Source organism: Vanessa cardui, chromosome 14, assembly GCF_905220365.1.
Source record: "Vanessa cardui chromosome 14, ilVanCard2.1, whole genome shotgun sequence".
Classification (NCBI taxonomy): Eukaryota; Metazoa; Arthropoda; class Insecta; order Lepidoptera; family Nymphalidae; genus Vanessa; species Vanessa cardui.
Genome location: NC_061136.1, coordinates 14,053,869 through 14,074,949, shown reverse-complemented (window position 1 = coordinate 14,074,949; position 21,081 = coordinate 14,053,869). Strand labels below are relative to the sequence as shown.

Here is a 21,081-nt window from a genome sequence, read left to right as displayed (position 1 = left end):
GGCCCATTAGCTCAGTTGGTTAGAGCGTCGTGCTAATAACGCGAAGGTCGCGGGTTCGATCCCCTCATGGGCCACATCACTTTTCTTTTTCGTTTATAAAATTTCTTGATTATACTAAATGATAAATTATACATCTATCTAACACAAGATGTCAGCTATTATAGATAAGGCTATATTATATGTATTACAAGATAATTGATTTACATATTATGTTACGTTTTGTTAAAATTTATCGATTTAAATCGCACACACAGTGTTTTTTTCTTTAAATAAAACATGACTATGTTGAGAATCCTTGAATTCAAGAATAAGGTAAGCTATTTTTGCAGTTCATTACCGAAAATAACAAAAAGTATGTTTATATACAAGTATCACCAAACTTTTGTACTTGGTGAAGACTTGAGGTATTGAAGGAGGATCCAGCTACAAATTCTCGGTGATTGTGTTCTTACAAACTTCCTGAGTGAAGGGTCATTATATCCATGTGTACCATAAGCATTGTGGTTATATTTATACACTGAAAAAGAAGATTATAATATTTAGTACCATTGTTGATAAGAGAGGTACAGAAATAGGTAATAACTGAGCTTATTCGTTACTCTCTAGATGAGAGCCTATTCATATGCGACGTATAGTCATAAATAAATAAATAAATAAATAAATATTGGACAACATCACATACATTACTCCGATCCCAATGTAAGTAGCTAAAGCACTTGTGTGTTAGAAAATCAGAAGTAACGACGGTACCCCACACATTCAGACCCAAGGCAACATATAAAACTAATGATAATCTACATCGACTCGGCCGGGATTCGAACCTCGGAGTGGCGTACCCATGAAAACTGGTGTACATACCACTCGACAACGGAGGTCGTCAAAATAGTCATAGATTGTGTATGTTTTTAGAATAATTTTAAATGCCTATATAGAATAAATTTAATTGTCAATTACATGGTATATTTTAAAATATTTTGTTTAATCATTAAATATATGCAATGAATTTTACATTTTCCAATTATAGAATAGTAGTAGTTGTAGCGGTCGGTTGTCATTTGTAAGACAAAAAAGTAGCCTATGACCATTCTTGGAGTTCAAATATACTTCATAGCAAAATTAAATCAAATTCCGTTCAGCGGTTTGGTAGCGAAAAAGTGACACACAGACAGACAGATTACTTTTATATTTATCATACTTATTAGTATAGTGGTAGTCGAAAAAGGTATTAATATAAGCCTAAGATGTAACTACGTTTGTGAAACCATTTCTCCTGACAATTTAATTTCAACTCAATGTAGTCGGTGTCTTTGATAATTTCTAACCGATATTCGAGACGGCCCATGGAAGGAAAAGGCAATTTATCTAAGAATATGGATCGGATGTGCGGTGGACAACAATCCTATGGGCAGTTACGTAATTAGGAGCAAGGAAGAGGGACTTTAAGCAATTAACTGCTTTCGTTTTACTTCCGTAATGAAATAATCGTATACGGATTGAATTAATTCCTTTACAACAGAATATATTGATGATATTTTGCGTTTATAATTAATCTCGTGATCGGCAGTGAAGGTAAACATCGTGAGGAAACCTGCATGTGTCTAATTTCATCGAAATTCTGCCACATGTGCATTCCACCAACCCGTATTGGAATAGCGTGGTGGAATATCTTCCTAATCCTCTCCTTAATGGAAGAGGAGGCCTTATCCTAGCAGACGGAAACTTTGCTTTTAGATTGATTTGAATAAAAATATATGTTCGAAGACTGATTTGTTTACGTCACGACTACATTGTCCAGCATTGTCATACACCAATGTTATATACATATACGCAAAACACCTGTACATGTCTGTATATTACAAATTTGGTTCCTTTGAATTATTATTGTAATAAGAATTTTATATGGTACTCAATTTTTTTAACAAACCTTGGGTACTGCTATGTTTCGTCCCTTGTACCTGTGTGCACTGGCTCACTTCAAAATATAACACATCGATATCAAGGCTTGGTTTGGCAGCTGAATACACATACATGTTTATTTATTGGTTACCTTTTATTAAAAAAAATCATTCAGTCAATCATTAATTTATTTTCCACTAAGAAGGAGTTTTAAACTCCAAGGGGAAATGGTAGTGCTTACTTTGAATAAATGCTACCTGTACGAAGTCACCAGCTAGTATATTTGTATTCAAATACAAAGTGTATCTTTTAAAATCGGAGAAAATTATTTTTCCGGGGTCCCGGGTTCAATTCCCAGCCGAGTCAAGTAGAAAAAATTATAAATTTTCTATGTTGTCTCTGGGTGGTAGTGGTACCGTCGTTACTTTGGATAATCCTTTACACAGGCGCTTTAGCTTTATACATTGGGATCAGCGTAATGTATGTAATGTTGTCAAAATAATTACATATTTAAGTACTTACAATTAAAAATCGTTCGCATAAAGTATAGCATTAAGTAAGAATAGTGTAATTGCTAATAATTTGTGTCAGGAGTTCTACATTTAAGTAGAAATGAATAAATCTTTAGAGGATGACCCTGTGGAAAAAATGTGTGCATCAAATCAAATCCAAGTACTTTAGTTAGCTGGGATGAATGATAAATTTTTGCAATATACATATATAATACATATTAACACTATAGAAGATTGCTATTTCATTTATGGATCATTTACAAAAAGCATGTTTATAGGTTTTAATTGAAAAGTTAGAACTGTTTGTTTTCTGCCAATTATTTTAACATAAAAATCAAAAAACAACGGCATGTAAATAAGTAGTTTATTTTTCAATCAATGAAGCTATTGTGTCCTAATACTTTTTAAAGCTACCTTTTTATGGTAATTATATTTAAAGTAATGGGGTATTTTGAACACTGGTTGCGTATATTTGTGAATTCAATACCTAGTTTAGAAGAAAATTTTCTTCTCTAGGTCCATATCATTTACATCAGCGTGTCTAATGATTGCTAATGCAACTACTTATGTTACTTACTCGTTCATGTCGTCAAGCGCTGATCAATTATTGATGTGGCTAGACCATCATGATAGTCATGGTTTAATATTTTATAATATACAATACTTTAACGATCAATTCTCAGATCTGGCCACATTGACAATTGACCTTTTTCTATATCTGTTTTCCTCTGCCTTAAGGTTGCCTGGAAGAGATCGCTGTGTTAGCGATAAGGCCGCCTCTTGTACATCTTTCATCTAACCGTGTATATGTGATTTATTTACTGGTGTACAATAAAGAGTATTTGATTTGATTTGACATTGACAATTGAAAACAAAAAAAGGCCGATGCAAAGGTCCTTTGATCCGAATACCGATTTTCATTTTAGTAGCATAACAAGGATTCTTTATATTCAAGTCGAAACTACGTGTGTCGTCTTATTGTGTAGAAATGTAATTAATTTAAATAGCAATTAGTAAGCTTGATTTTATTACTATAAAATTATTTCAGGCGTCTTATATGTAATGTGCTTATTGTCCAGGTCATTTATAACTTAGAGGCAGCTAATAATATTAAAACAATTTGCAACTGATCGTATGTAAATAACTATACATTAAATGCTTAAATATATATATACAAATATGAACTAAAACTAGTTACTGTATAAATCTTGACCGCGTGGAATGGTGGCAAGAATGCTAGCAGCATTTCCCCGTTGAATCGCAATTCCGATCCTCTGGGCAAAAAACGAACCAGCCCTCCCGTCACCAGCGGAGGCAATGAGGCGAGGTGTTATACTTTTGATGAAGCTTTTTGCACCACTACTCCAAGGGCCAAGCGTTTCGACAGCAAATGTAACAAAAAAGTAATTACATATAATACACGAATAAATAATGTAAATAATAAATTATCTAGACAGAAATTAATTATTTCGACAACAATTTTATTGTATTGGGTAAGAACAGCTTTTAGGTTTACCCCATAATATTGTTTTGTTAAAATATTTAATAGTGTAAAATCTTTTATTGTAAGCAAATTTACTTAGTACGTCATTTGAAATCATAGATGAAGAACTATAAATGGCTTGCCGACTAATATTATCAGGAGAGACGTAATACCTGCATATTTTTTTAAGATCTCGTTCTTACTTTCTATCCTAAATAATTTAAAATAAAATATGTGTAGTTAAAAGAAAAGAGCTAAGATGGCCCAGTGGTTAGAACGGGTGCATCTTAACCTATGATTGCGGGTTCAACCCCAGGCAAGCACCACTATATATATATGTGCTTAATTGGTGTTTATAATTCATCTCGTGCTCGGCGGTGAAGGAAAACATCGTGAAGAAACCAGCATGTGACTAATTTCATCGAAATTCTGCCACATGTGCATTCCACCAACCCGCATTAGAACAGCGTGGTGGAATTTGTTACAAACCCTTTCCTTAATGGAAGAGGAGACTTATCTCAGCAGTGGGAAATGTGCAGGCTGTTTTACTTTACTTTTTAAAAAAAAAAGTTTTTTTCTCGTCCTCTTTACTGTTTTTTGAAAGAGTCGGTTGCAGGGTAAATTTTAGTGAAAAAAAGCGTTTATCTGAAATATTTGGTGTTTCTTTTAATTTATTCGATGATTCTATTTATTCTCGAAAACTGACTATCTCGCTGATTGATTTTAAGTTTCTTTCTCTAATTGAGATTTTTATCTCGTCACACTACATACATGCATTACATTTGTAGCATTTAATATTGTAATAATCTTTCTTATTAATTTAAAACTTTATTATATCTAAAAATTTATTTAAATTAATATATACTTAGGTACTTTTTTATGAAAACCTTATAATTATGTACCATTAACAAAGTTCGTATATATTATTACGTCAATTAATTATTAATATAAAATTTTAACAAAAAGAAAAACCGACTTCAAACAAAACATTATTTTAAAACAAATAAAAATGCCCTAAAAAGTAATAAAAATAATTGCATATTTAACATATTTTTGAGAGTCCTCCTTGGTAAAATGAAATGAAAAATATTAGACTACTTAAAAGTCGATTTACGATTATATAACGTAGTTATAGTTATTGTTATATTTGGAGCCGGTGACAGCCACGGGTACCCGCTTCAACAATCAAAAGAAAGAAGCGATACGAGCCTCTTGATTGACCCAGTATAATATCGTATAAAAGGTAATTTGTAAGAAACATATTTCTTAAAGTATTCTCGTATTGTTTTTTGATAGATATAGTATATATAGGTTGGCTGACACCGACTCCAAATATAGCAATAATTATAACTACATTATATAATCGTAAATCGACTTTTAAGTAGTCTAATATTTTTCATTTCATTTTACCTAGGAGGACTCTCAAAAATATGTTAAATATGCAATTATTTTTATTACTTTTTAGGGCATTTTTATTTGTTTTAAAATAATGTTTTGTTTGAAGTCGGTTTTTCTTTTTGTTAAAATTTTATTTATTTTTTGATTTTAAGTGAAGCTGATGTAGACTAACATTTTATTCTTAATATGGATAGATTAAGCGTGCCGTTTATATGAATCAGAAACTACTTCGGGGACAATTTCAAAATAAATCTTTCGAATAAAGCAAAAATAGATTTTCGAAAATGCGGCTTTAATACGTCATGCGGCATAAACTACAAGGTACCACCCTCGAATGAGCTGTAATCGACCTCAGTAAAAAAACTTTGCAAAAGAGCTATTCGTATGCTATGTCGTACATCATATGACATCACATCATATACACAAAATTTGATTAAAGACAGTAAGAAATTCTGTCCCAAATCGCACCCTAACTGTAAGCCGTTTAGGAGTTCCGTCAATACATAGTATAAAACAAAGTCGCTTTCTCTGTCCCTATATCTTTAAAACTACGCAACGGATTTTGATGCGGTTTATTTTAATAGATAGTGTGATTCAAGGGGAAGGTTTGTGTATATAATAAATGAACAATATAGTAAAGAAACACTGACAATTTTAGAAGTTTGCAATGTGATGTCGTAAATAAACAAATTCTTTAGTATATTTAGTATCAGTTGTGCACCCGTGAGAAGTCGGGGCGGGTCGCTAGTTAATTATAATATTCGATTATGACAATTACATGAACATAACCACGTTCCGGAAGGTGATTTAAATATCCAAGTAACCCATAAATAAAAGATTCGACCGAGTATTGCTAACGTGCTCCTCAGAATTGTTCCGTTCCCTCCCGTTCCCTTAATTTGTCATGAATCCTATACTCAGAACCTTACCAAACTTTCACCAAACTACCCTTAAAGTATGTCATTTATAATTTTAAAAGATTCATCAAAATTGTGCCAACCAATTTTGAGTTATTCACCTATTTATCGCGCACATACATAATGCAAATTTAAGACTTACGTCGTTTTCATACGGATACTATCATCGGAAAAAAATAAAAAAAAAATGGGACCCCACGGGAAGCACTACCTTTCAAACAAAAAAAAAATTATCAAAATCGGTCTACCCAGTAAAAAGTTATGAGGTAACAAACATAAAAAAAAAAAAAAAAAAAAAAAAAAAAAAAAAAAAAAAAAAAAAAAAAAAATACAGACGAATTGATAACCTCCTCCTTTTTGAAGTCGGTTGAAAACTACTTGCATCTTAAAAATTAAGGTCTCTGAGTTATAATTAGTAATATGTTATATACTCACATAAAATAGTTATAAATAGATTACTACTAGACGAATGCTCGCAAAGAGACGAAACGTGTAGGGGAGAGTGGGGTAAATAGCAACGGTTAGAAAAAAGAGATGCTACCCTTATTATTGCACCACCTAAAACAACTATGATGACAACACTTTAAATTTAGAAAATTAATAAGATACAGCTGTGTCGATCATAGCATGGTGAATACATTAGAGGGTTTCCTCACGACATTTTCCTACATCGCCGAGCATGGGATGAATTATAAACACAAATTCAGCACTTGAGAATAGCGCTTTTCTGGGCTTGAACCCGCAATCATCGGTTAAGATGTACGTTTTCTAACCACTGGGCCATTTTGGCTTTCATCTGGGCTATCTCGACTCTCAAGATTCAGATATTTTTTCGGAAATCAAGAGGATTGATGTTGCCTTAGATCTACAGTCTACCCGTGACCACGAACGCTGTAAAGTGCTTGAAACGTCGGGATAATAAAAAAAAAAATTAAACCCGTTAAAACTAGTTTTATTTCAAGAGGATTGAGATAATGGGCGGACGCATAAGAAAACTACCTGTTTAGTGGTGACTAAAGGAAATTGTTCTGTTTAAAATTTTGATCATTTCCTCATAAATAATGCGCCACCAGTTTGGGAAACTACGATTTATGTATCTGTAGTTAAACAGGCTCAATCTTTAAACTCGAAACAATGATACTAAGTGTTGTTGTTTGGAGGTATGATGTGCGTCGAATGAGTCTCGCCTACCACATCTACTGTAACAGAAACTGTTTCAAATTGTATCGGATATGTTTGTGACTCAAAACCATTTCTCACATACTGATTAAATATCTTTAAATAAATCATTTTTAATCAACCAGCATATATATTTACACCACTCTCCTCTAACTGACGCTATATGACGAAAATATCGTATTAATAGTATGAAAGCATGTCATAGTCAATATAGGTACACAAACGTACATACAGAACAATAAATAGGTTATTTTGTAAATATCATAAAGACACTAACACAATCTCTTGCCAACGTTGCGAAGTTAGCCGAATATCTTGCTTTTCCCGTGACGTAATAATTTCGTGTGTCGATCCCATTGGCCTTGCGTCTTCAATTTTGCTCCTATTTGGCTGATCGCCATGCTCTAAAATATAATGAGAAACTTGGGTAGTTAATACATTACCGATTACATATAGAAATACTTTTTAGTTACATTGATATTAACTGCAATGAATGTAGAGCAATTGGAAATTTTCGTTGTTTATATGTAATGAAATTGTTGGACTTTTCGCTAAAACGCATTGAATGCTTTAAAGGTGGACGTACAATAACACTATTTAAACGATTATCTGTCAACAATTGGATACTTGGAAAACTTATTAATAATTACAAGTTTGTGTAAATATATACATTATACTATAGGTCTATATAATCTATGAACTATAAGTGCTGGTGGCAGAACACTTTAATACATAAAATTATTAATTTATTTTTAATTGATCTTTAAAGAAATATGTATGTATTTTTTTGAATTAGCATAAAAACCATTCATTTATTTTTCCTATGAACTGGTATTAACTTTCTTTCCTAATCTCCCTAAGATCGGCTGAAAGGTTGAGAATAAATCCTATCTTTGAATAATATCAATCATTATTATTATAATTATATAGAAACTAGTCGCTCGCCCCAACTTCGTCTGGGTTAAATAAAAAAATGTATTTACTTCCCAATCGCAGCGATAGTTACTAGTTCAAATGTAGCTTACATTGGACCTAGTAGCTGGCGTTGGTCCAGGTACTCAAAAAATAGACACAAAAAATGTCCTTCATACATATTAATATTTTAAATGAGAAAGTAATTCTGTCTGTCGCTAAAGTCCAAATGAGACATTATTTTTTCATAACATGAAGATTAATTATATTTTAATAATTTCATGTTAATAATCATATAAATTTGCCAGACACTCTGACATGTCAAAAAAACATTAAACGTCGTATCAAATCGAGCGTGTTTCGACTTCAGTGTGCGTCACGCTCGCCATGACTTTGAAATTGGTTCAGCGGCTTTTATTCAGTTGTGTTTCAGTTTGTATCTAAACGGACGCGCTATGGACAAAGAACCGCCGACAGCTTTCGAAGATGCCTTGGAGAGAACTGGTACGGTCCCTGTTTTATTGTTTACTGTTATATAATGAACATCGTACGGGTACTTAAATTTGCGGTGTTCAATAATTTCGTATCGACGCCTGCCACAGGTTAATTGAACAATTGTGAAGTGACTGATATCTTAAGTAACTGGTACAGATTTACGCTTTCGAAGTTGTTGCATTGTCATCATCTTTGTATATTATTATTTTTTTGTGAAGAATCTTCAAGAACGTTTCTTAAAAATATTAACAACATTTTTGAGAGTGTTGTAACATATATCATTGTCAACAATGATACAGTTGTTAAGGTCCGTTATTAAAATTGAATAAAGTAGAAAATTGTACTATGCCTTTTTATTAGGTTGATTTTGGTATGTCAAATATTTACTATAATATGTAACATATTTAAAATATTACGCATAGTTATGAAATTTAAACTGAATTTGTTAGATCTGTGAGTAAACCACGCATATCTGTCGATGGTAACGAGTCATAATCCAGGCAAGCTCATCCGAGCTTTCATTTGTGTTAATAATTATTTGATTGGTGTTTACAATTTATCACATGCTCGGTGTTAAAGAAGATGTGTCTTTCGTATGTAGTTGACCAGCGTGGTGGTACATATTCACACTCTTATAATATATATACGCGTATATAGGAATAAAAGATTCTGCCCAATTGTGACATGTTTTCAGAATTTTTGCTGTCAAAATATTATTTACAAATATATGTAGAAGAGAAAGGCGGTATTATTTCAAAAAATTAGAATAAGACCTTGTTGGTGGTAAGCTGTTTGCCAGCACATGCACAGGGTGAGATCCATGATATTAATTGTATCAAAATGCATTAACATATGGTTACAATGTAATCGTGATCTTTATATATTCGATTTGAAGGCATAGTGAGCCAGTGTAATAGCAGGAGGCATATAGTATTTTAAGTTTGAGGGTTGATGTTTTATTGAAGATATACATATGATACTTTTTGTAGCAAAAGTGTCTATATGTAATGCCTAATAATAAGGTGCCCACTTCATCGGTTGGGGAACTTTTTCACCTGAAATATTCATGGATATAGATAAGTTTACTTGGTGGTAGGGATTTGTGCAAGCCCGTCTGGGTAGGTACCACCCACTTATCAGATATTCTGCCGCTAAATAACAGAACCAAGTATTGTTGTGTTCCGGTTTGAAGGGTGAGTGAGTCAGTGTAACTACAAGCACAAGGGACCATACCAAACCATTGGTGGCGCATTGACGATGTAAAGAATAGTTAATATTTCTTACAGCGTCGTTGTGTATGGGTGATGGTGACCACTTATCATTAGGTGGCCCATATGCCCGTCCACCAAACTTTTCCATAAGAAAAAGTTTAATTAGAATTGCTCATATTTATATTTTAATCGAAGTAAAATAATATTATGAGTACACAGTCAGAGAAAATAAGCAGAACAATGTACTAATTTTAACAGCGTCTCAAGTGACATACAAATTGGGGCAATTTGTATTCCTATTAGGCAAATTATATTCTTGTTTAAATCTGTGCACATAATGGTCGATGGTCCATCTTGTTCTGGAAAATGAAAGGTATGTAATATTTTTATATGTAATTCTTTTTCTAAACGGCTTTAATGATATTGTATTTGTTTTATACGTTTGGGTAGATCGCTTACAGTAACAAACACCTATCTTTAATTTTAACCACCAGCATTTCTCAAAGTTTTTATACATAACTTTTATTTTGGCATAGGTTTAAAAAAATGTTATCGTACGAAGTCCAGACTGCTACTAGCTACTTAGCTAGTACAACAACAGCAACACTCTGTAAATTTTCCACTTTCCATTTTGTAGGTTTGGAACATATACCTAGCTACCTAGCTACCTAGCTAATAAGTAAATAATTTTTTAATGTTAACGTATCTGTTAGATATCTCGTGAAAACAAAGGTAATTTGTGAATATGACCTTGATCAGTCAAATCGCTGTGAAGACAAACGATCATTAACAATCGCACTTACGCTGATGAATGTGAAGATTGTTGGAAATGTTGACGAGCGAATTCATAATAGCAATTGTTCCGTACGATTCTTGTAGTTTGCGGTCGAATTGTTCTAACAAATTGACATTTATCTCATCTGAATCAAAATATTAAATATTAAGCTGAGATGGCCCAGTGGTTATAACGCGTGTACCTAAACCGAAGATTATGGGCTTAAACTCAGGCAGGCACCACTGAATATTCATATGCTTATATGTGTTTATAATTCATCTCGTGCTCGGCGGTAAAGGAAAACCTCTTGAGGCAACCTGCATTTGTCTAATTTCATAGAAATTCTGCCACTGTGTATTCCAGCAACCCACATTGGAAAAGCGTGGTGCAATATGTTACAAATCTTCTCCTCAAAGGGAGAGGAGGCCATTAGCCCAGCAGTGTACAGTCTGTAGTTGCATCAAAATATAATCGTTACGGTTTAGATGAGTACTTGTTCTAAATAGGCAAAGATCTAGCCACTTTGGGCAAGTGCCCAGGGCCCCGCGATCGATAGGGGCATCTATCCGTCAGATCAAATAAAAACATCTGTATACTTTCAAAATAAAGATTATGCCTTTCCGATACATCCTAAACCTACAAACATGGAAATAAATCAGTAACACAGTATTTCAACAAAGCTATATTTATTCCTAAATTGAAGAAAAATGAAAGTTTCTTTGTCTAATCGAACAAAATAGTCTAGTAATATGTAGTCGATATAAATAAGCAACGTTAGTTGTCAGTAAGCTGAGGTTAATTTTTGTAGTGTGAAAAGTTTTGCTTTACTTTCGTATCTCATTGGGTTTCTTAATCACCAGTGATAACTTCAGATAGACAATAATACAACAACACTTAATATAATTTATATTACTATGATCTAGATATTATAGATTAAAACGTTCTTTTGATATGTCTATAATTGCTAGCTCTGATTTTGAGGGAAAATAAATAAATAAAAATAGGTTATAAGATCAAAAACCTTACCTTAATAATCAAATGCAAGATTATATAATTGTCAAGTGAGCCCCAGGCTTAGAACGTAATATCCCACATTTTTTGTCGTTTTTTTTTAATGAATATAGGATGTTACTCATGTATTTAATAATACTGGCTGACTTACCGTTAAAACTGAAACATAGAAATAGTTATAAGTGCTCTTTTGTGTTTGCGATTGGATCAAAAGAAATGTAACAAAAAATCCTTTTTTGTACACCAATAAACTCATAATCACATTTAAGAAAGCCGAACAAGATCCTTGTCTCTAAAACAGTGATATCTTCTAGGCAACTTTACTTTATTAAAAGTAGAGCTAGGTACTGCAGTTTCTGTCCATGAAAATTCTAGAACCGGCAAGTAACTCAGTAGTCAGTACTTCATATCCATTATTAATATTAAAAAGACGAATGATTTGTTTTAAATCGATGAACCGTTATTGTAACCAATTGTAAATAAGTCAAATTTATTAATCCTTTACCATTTGAAAGTAACTTTATGCAGCAGTCACATAGGATATTTCCGTAATAAGATTACAGCCTGATAATAATTCGTAAAGCAAGCTAAAAGAACAATACTCTACAGCGTTGACATATTATGTATGTTGAAGGCGAAGCCGCGGACGCATCTTGTGTTTTATAAAGCTGTTGTAATTTGCGTAGCATTGACAACAAACAACTGTAGCTCGTTTGCGAATATTGTTTTATTTAATGGCCTTTTATTATAATTATATAAAAATAAATATTTGTCTTATACGTAAGCGCGATCAACGTTACCAATTAAAACCATATGTATATCAAATTACTGTTGTTACTTAGAGAGAATTATATATTCTTTTAAGTTTTTTTATGTATCAATAACTCTGTTAAGTTTTATTTCATTTAGTATTTTAAGTTAATAGCTTACTGGTTAGAGCATTGAGGCTCAACTAAAGTTCGTGAGTTCAATCTTGGGCACTAAATTTTCATGTGTGTATGCTGGTATATGAAACAGGTCACACCACACTTGTTGGTAGGGCTTAAGCCTTTCTGGGTAGATAGTTACTACTGATCACATATTCTACCACCAACCACCACAACAATACTAAGTATCACCAACCAGTGATACTTAGTATTGTTGTGTCTGGAACACCTTGGAGCCTTTTCGGACTGGCAAACAGATCTTCAAATGATAACCAAGAAACAGATATTAGTTTACACATTTTCTTTAGTTAAGAGTTAGTATTAGTTTTTTGAAGTTCAAATTCATTATAACCTATTAAGAAATCTGAATAAAATGCTATTATTAATATGTTACTTTAAAGGTCGTTTAGACTAAAAAGTGTCGAGATGGACCAGTGGTTAGAACGCGTGCATCTTAACCGATGATTGCGGCTTCAAACCCAGGCAAGCATATAATTCATCTCGTGCTCAGCGGTGAAGGAAAACATCGTAAGGAAACCTGCATGTGACAAATTTCATAGAAATTCTGCCACATGTGTTTTCCACCAACCCGCATTGGAACAGCGTGGTGGAATATGTTCCAAACCTTCTCCTAAAAGTGAGAGGAGGCCTTTAGCCCAGCAGCGGGAATTTACAGGCTGTTGTTGTTGTTGTTGTAAAGATCGTTTGGGACTGTCCCAAGAACAAATCAGTAATAATTAATATTTTTTATTATTTAATATGTTTTTTTTGTCCCGCAGGTAATGGCTTGTACAACTTTCTGCTGGTCCTCACGTGTGGGTTGATACTTCTCGCGATCGGCGTGGATCTGTTTGGCTTCGGGTTGGTGGTGGCAGCGGCCTGTGACCTCAACATCACCGTCTCACAGAAGGGAATTTTAACGTCACTGCCTTATGTTGGTAAATAATTTAATTAATATCTATAATTCATTTTTAAATTTTGTATACACTACAGGATATTGTGTGCCTTTATAATTTATATACATTATTTTACTTGTGGAAGGGAGGTGTTATCTTTTGCCTCGATATTAAAAGCAATTTATACATATAGCCACGTTTGGTGGTTGTAATCTGTAAATGTCACCCCACCAGGCATATACAGAGCTCCGACTTTGTCACCAAATTGTACCAATATGGGTTGGTGTCAAACGTGGCAGAATATTCTTTGAAACGTGTTATAACGATACCTAAACGTTGTTTTTATCAAAAGTTAAAACAACAGATTATTTCTGTATGAGAATAAGATGGCATATGTCCTTGCAATTTCGTTTATCATAGTGTTTTTACCTTTTTATAAACACACACCTACCATTGAAAGTCTGTATAACTAAGTTATATAAAATTGTCAGCGTTTCTATACTATATTGTCCATGTATTATATACAAAAACTTGCTTCTCGAATCACTCCATCTATAAAAAAATTGCATTAAAATCCGTTACGTAAGTTTAAAGATCTAAGCATACATAGGGACAGACAGCGGTAAGCGACTTTGTTTTATACTATGTAATGATTTCTTTAAGTAATATTTTGTTCCCAGGTATCCTGCTGGTTTCCTTTCCTTGGGGCTACATCTCGGACACTCGAGGCCGCAAGTTTTCGCTGATCGTGTCCGTCCAAGCTGCGTTCGTGTTGTCATGTCTCGCCAGCATCTCTACCAACTGGCTGTTCCTCGCCCTGATGAAGTTTTTCTCCGTTTGCTTGTAAGATTATTTCATAATTATTTATTTGATTATAATTGTTAATACTGCATCCTTGGTCCACTAAAACTGATATATAAATCATTTTAATGTGTTTTTATGGCATGATTGCATAGAAAATTAGGTACCTGATGGTAAGTGGTCATCAATGCCTGACATTGGCGGTGTAAGAAATATATAACATTTCTTATACCTCCAATATGTAGTACACCTGGTCACCTGTTTATAAGTGTTATTGATTAGTGATAGAATACGCGATGAATGAGTGGTACCTACCGAGACGGAAATAAATTACATATAACAATAATATAACAAACAAATTATTATCTTTTTAAAAATAAGGACGAACACAAAACACGGGACAGCGGTGTTAACCTAGACAAACTCACCACGTGTTTCTTTCGCGAAATGATCAAAAACTGTGATACGTAATTTTAATTCGCAAATATAATTATTTGCCACCGTTCTTACTTTTAACATCGATCTACTGAAAACGAGCTTTATATACGTAGCTTGATCGGCAACAAAGAGCTGAATAGTGAACCAATTCGTTTCGTCACATTGCTTTACAGCCTTGTAAAAAATTGTTTTAAAATTAATGTTTTCTAAATGTGTGCATGTCCGAATATACAAATAGGTCTTAAGGGCCAAAATTCTAAATATAGATTTTATAAGTGATACTGCTTAAAAGTGTTCTATCCTGATTTTCTACTTGGTTAGTCTTATCAGCCTTATTCGCATTGAAATTTCAAAAAATTTGAAAAAGTATCAATTAAGATATTCTTATTCAATTCCTATATATATTATATATAGTATCTCCACTAACAGCTTTCATTGATGAAACTATAAATCTAGCTTCAAAACAAAGTACTCAACAATTAACTTATAAGTCTTTCCATTTTTGGTATCGGAATATTTTCGTCCCGTCAATTAATATGATGGTGGCGTTTTAACAATGGAAAAATACGAAGCAATTAATTCAGGAATTCATTAAATTGACCCACATTAATTGAACTATATAATTAATTTCAACAACAGTGTAACGGGACCCATAGCAATCAACATATATTATTGTCAAGATCAAGAGAACTACGTGCTACTAACCAAATCATTTGCTCCGATGGAAGCACAAACACACATATTTCTATAATGCGATATTTACATTAAGAAAATATAATCTGATTTTTCACAGAGATTAAGAGCCGAGATGGCCCAGTGGTTAGAACGCGTACATCTTAACCGATGTGTGCGGGTTCAAACCCAGACAAGCACCACTGAATATTCATGTGCTTAATTTGGGTTTATAATTCATCTCGCGCTCAACGGTGAAGGAAAACATCGTGAGCAAACTTGCATATGTCTAATTTCATAGAAACATGTGTATTCCATTAACCCGCGTTGGAATAGTGTGGTGAAATATGTTACAAAAAACGTTCTCTTTAAAGAGGAGGCCTTAGGTCAGAAATCGGAAATTTACAAGCTATTGTTGAATTGAGATAATAGCTTTAGAATAGATTAGATCTGTATTCGATTTATCCAAATCAAAAGTTCTTATAAGGGCTATTTAAAAAAAGAATGCCCTCCTCTGCTTTCAATGTAGGTGTTTATCTATTATTACTTAAGGTTTATTGTAAATATTTTCAGCTCATGTGCAGCTAACTCCGCTACTTACACGTTGGTGGGGGAATCTTGCATCAAGCGAGTGAGAAGCAAATACATGCTGTTAATGACTTGTCTGCTTATCTTATCACCAGGGATAGGAGCCAGTAAGTTTAACATATTTGGTCTAGGTCAAGGTCACACTCACACACACATATCTTAAGTGTGTTAGGAGGTCCCGTTATTTGTGGATCAACCAACAATTTAACGAATCTAAACTGAAAAGTATGCGCTAACACTAACAAATCAGATCAGCAGTTTTTGAGATAATCCTGAATACAAAACATACAGTCATACAAACATACGTAACTGGGAGTCGAAGCGAGGACCTTAAATTTAAACATTTAAAAAAATGTTACAATACTTCAACATGTGCTTTATACTGCTGGAAGGCAGTCTGCCAAATGGGTAATCGGATAATGAGTTGTTACCACCATAGATTTAAGTTTTTTTTATCCATTTTGATTGGCATTAAATATGTTCTACATCTGCATCAAAGCAATAAAGTCATAAGGTAATAAAGTTGCACAATTTTCCGTAACTTGTGTAACTTGACCTTAATAATTAAAAAGTTCTTATGATATACTAAAAAATATACTTTAAAAAAGCTTTTATTTATGTTAATTTCTTTTTTATTTCAGTTTTAACCTACCCAACCCTTTTACTCAACTTCAAGTCTGAAATACCATTGCTGGGCATTAATTTTACTCCGTGGCGTCTCCTCATCATCGTCCTGGCGATACCATCAGGGATAGGTGGTGTCGCGATCTGTTTCTTCCACGAAAGTCCTAAGTTTTTGATAAACGCTGGTCGGAACGATGAGGCGATCGAAGTGTTAAAATCTATGCATGCTATAAACAATCGATGCTCTAAGGAAGGCTTACAAGTAAGTATCAAGAGTAACCACAACCTACCAGAATTTTGTGTCTTGGGTTCTAAACCCTTCTTGAGCCAATTAAGTATTATTGGATTTTGTTATTTATTCTAAATAATAAACCGTCCTAAACTGTTCACTTACAAACAGATCTTGAACTATAGGAAAGATTGAAACTTATAAGCTAAGCAAAGTTGATCTTATAAATGCTAGCCGCAGTTCTCCTTTGAATCTTCATTCTGAATTTCTCTTGAATGGTTAGTTTCCGTCCTGTTTCCTGGGGAGACAATAAGATCGATTATTTGTTCTAGAAAAGATCTTGCACTATTGCTCCAACTCTCTGCTTCAATTGCAACTTACATTGTTCTTCTATTTTCAGATAACGTCCATATATTTGGAAGATGCAGTCGCCTCGAAACAAAGGTCGCTCTTTCGTGCTATGTATGAGCTGAGTGCCCCACTATTCCGACCACCTATGCTGTGGAGGACATTGCAACTCTTCTTCATTGTAGCTGTTGTGTATTTTACGTGAGCATAAAAATCATTACTTATTGTTATCTAATAAATAAATATGAGACAACATCACATACATTACTTTGATCCCAATGTAAGCAGCTATAGCACTTGTGTTATGAAAATCAGAAGTAACGACGGTACCACAAACACCCAGACCCAAGACAACATAGAAAACTAATGATAATCTACATTGACGGCCGGGAATCGAACCCGGGACCTCGGAGTGGCGTACCCATGAAAACCGGTGTACACACCACTCGACCACGGAGGTCGTCGTAACTATGTTCTATATGTAATTAAAAACAATAATGGTTCATTGAGAAATTTTTATCTATACTATACTTGATGTAAGAACTTTGTCAAGTCGATAAGACTACCGCAAACTTACTTATCTGACTAACTTGAGTTCAGATTTGAAGAGTGAGTGAAATAATGCAACACGCTCAAGTGACATAACATCCTAACTCCAAAGATTAGCATATGCTATATGTCACCGCCAATATACTATATAGTATATTGGCGGTGACTATTGGGGGTGGTGTCTACTTACCATCAGATGATCCATTTCCCCGTCCTATTGAATAAATTAATGGACGTCAGAAATGGGAGTGGAATTTTACTAAATAAACTCCAGATTGCTTTTGTTAATACAGATACATGAAAATGAATTGTTGACCTAGTGAAAAAATTGTTGAACTATTTTTCAGTAATAACAGCCTCTTAGTATGGCTGCCTTACATCATGAACCTCGTCAGGATGAACCTGAGTCAGACGAATACCACCACCGGAGACATCTGCACGTTGATCTCCATGAAACAGGAGTCGATTGCCGCGTCAACGAATACCACAATAGAGACACCAAATAAAGTGGTAGGTGACCGTCAAATCCTTAAATGAAAAAGTTCCTAAAATTGGTTGATAGGGGATTTTACGATACGCATATAATGAGATACCGGGAAATATAATCAATTTAACATTTACTATTATTAAGAAGTTTATTAAGACTAAATTAATAAATAGATTCATTTATTACTAATTTATTAACATAATACTTTTTAGAAAAAACGCTTGTATTTAGGCTTGTTTTCCATCACAGGACACTAGTTATTGTAAATCTGTCTATTTGAAGAGAGTACTATATAAGTTTCTTGTCATTTCTTCTCGCTGGAGTCTGCTTTCTGAAACGGTGATAGTATTTAAATATCGACGATTCAAAATTGTTTAATTGTGAAGTTTACTTGAGAAAATTGATTTGATGATAAAGTGATTATTTACTAATTTTAACTTTAAAAAATCAATGGCTTTTTAATCAGCTGGTTATAAATGATTTTATTTCCAGACGCCAGATATCTGCCTCGGGTACATCGAGAACAATGTCATCACAACTTTATTCACAGCTCAGTGCATTTATGCGTTCCTCACCTTTGTAATCTCGTACCTCATGAAATGGCGGCGGACTGTGCTACTGTCGATCTTGTGTATATCGACTGTAAGCGGGGCCTTGCTCAGCTTGATGCCTGAGCCCATTTCAAGTGTATTTCTGTTAATGGTGTTCACGTGTACAAACCTCGGTATGGGGATACTGGCGTCGTATTTTGTGGATTTATATCCTACTTCATGCAGGTAAATAGCTTTATAATATGTGAAGTCTGATACCGTAGATTTACGCTATTCTTTATAAAAACATTTGTAATTTGACATTTCTCGCCTGCCCAATGCCTTTCTGGGATATATTGTTAACGGTGGGATGGTTTTTTTCCAATATGGGTTATGATGCCTAACTGTCAAATGTCTTACCCATTCGATTTCCCTTTGCTAAAATTATTACTTGTATAAGTTTAAAAAGGTAATAACTAATTTGATATATCAGATTGTGACTTATATAGGTAATTGAATAAAAAGTAAGTTAAAATCTCGATATTAATAAATAAAAAAAAATGGTTATGAATGGTTGAAACAAATTACACCTGAAAAAAAAATAACATATTTTGACGCTTGGAAGGTTCCTCTACGTCAGTGCTTCAGAATGAAAATGTTTTTGTTATGAATCCAGTTCTTGTTGTATTTCAGGGGAATGGTAGCGTGTCTCAGCATTATGGTCGGTCGGACCAGCACGTTTATTGGCATCAACGTCGTCGGCAACCTCATCTTCTACCACTGCCACATAACGTTTTACATGTGGTCGCTGCTTGTTTTCAGTTAGTATTCATTATTCTATTGATATCTCAACAAACAACAACATTGATAATAAAATAATCAATATTATTTTAGATGTATGTCTAAAAAGTATCAAGTGTAAAGGCACCATTTCCAAAGTCCTCAGTCAATAAATTAAACTGATGGCAAAACTACATTGTTAATTTTGGCGTTTCATAAATTCAAATCGTTTGTAAAAAATACATTGGTAAAAAAGGCATATTATTCGATACAAGATTTTATAGACGATAAAAAAAGAGTGGAGCTAATACCTGTTGACTTCCAAGCAGGATATCTTAATTTAAATAATTGTATTTAACTTACATGACTTTGTATTTTTTAAACGTTGAAAAAGAGTAGCAACTTAATTTCTTGACGGTTTTTCTCGGTAGAATCTACTTGCCGAACCGGTGGTAGCTTCACTTAGTTGTAAAATGACGATTCAAAAGTGCTTGTAAAAGCCTACTTGAATAAAGTTTAGTTTGATTGATTGATTGACATACAACTACTACTACAAATTACACGGTACTCATGTATCACGTTGTATATTTCACAATGTATCAGTTGTAACAGTATCAGTGTCAGACTCGCTTACTCAGGAACGCTAATTAATTCCCGTAGATAAATAAGTGATCTTCAAAAGAGTCTCCTATCAAAATTGTGTACCCTTGCCTAATCGTGAAATGTTGCTCAATTAAGATGATACGATTTTTTAAACGTAAATTTTATATTCTGTGATTATTATATACAATGTCGTATGTCATTTACGACCTTATTGACATTTTACTAAAATGTGAAGTGTATCTTCTTTTTCAGGTAGCGTTATAGCATCTTGGTTCCTGCCTCCAGACAAGCCTTTGAAGCATTGAACTCTAAATATATAAATATAACTATTGCCAATTATATTGATCTGTGATTTAGTGTATCTAAGAATTTAGCTGTGTTACTTGCCTAGTTAATAATTGTATTACATGATTAATATTACGTTAATAAACAAAGAATAAATGTTTATATCAGGAGCTAAATGGCCCAGTATTCTGAGATAGCTGAGTGGTTAAAACGCGTATATCATAAATGATGATTGCGGATTCAAACCTAAGCAAGCAACACTGAATTTTAATGTCCATAATATATTGTTTATATTATATCACGTGTTCGAACATGAAGGAAAACATCGTGAGGAAACCTGCATGACTGCATATGTTTCAATTAAACGGTGATGAAATTAGCTCTAAACCTTCTTAATAAAGAGAGAGGGACTCTTCGTCCAGTGTAACATTTATAGGCAAATAAACTTAGCCCAAAGATACTGAGCGAGGTGGTTATTTTGTATGAAGTGTTAATATTCAAAGTTTGAAATATACAAAGTTGAAGTAGAAAAATAA

General features: G+C 33.5%; 1 protein-coding gene and 1 non-coding gene across 2 annotated transcripts; both read left to right on the top strand.

Annotated features, from left to right (window-relative positions):
- Positions 1-74, top strand: Trnai-aau. Its single transcript has one exon. It is a non-coding gene; the product is annotated as a tRNA-Ile (tRNA).
- An 8,636-nt stretch (positions 75-8,710) lies between these two features.
- On the top strand, positions 8,711-21,081 carry LOC124535443 (solute carrier family 22 member 5-like). Its single transcript, XM_047111659.1, has 10 exons — positions 8,711-8,801; positions 13,495-13,653; positions 14,292-14,454; positions 16,096-16,217; positions 16,752-16,996; positions 17,364-17,512; positions 18,208-18,370; positions 18,840-19,123; positions 19,571-19,698; positions 20,513-21,081. The coding sequence occupies exons 1-10, from the start codon at positions 8,753-8,755 to the stop codon at positions 20,563-20,565; spliced, it is 1,515 nt and encodes a 504-aa protein (XP_046967615.1). The 5' UTR covers positions 8,711-8,752; the 3' UTR covers positions 20,566-21,081.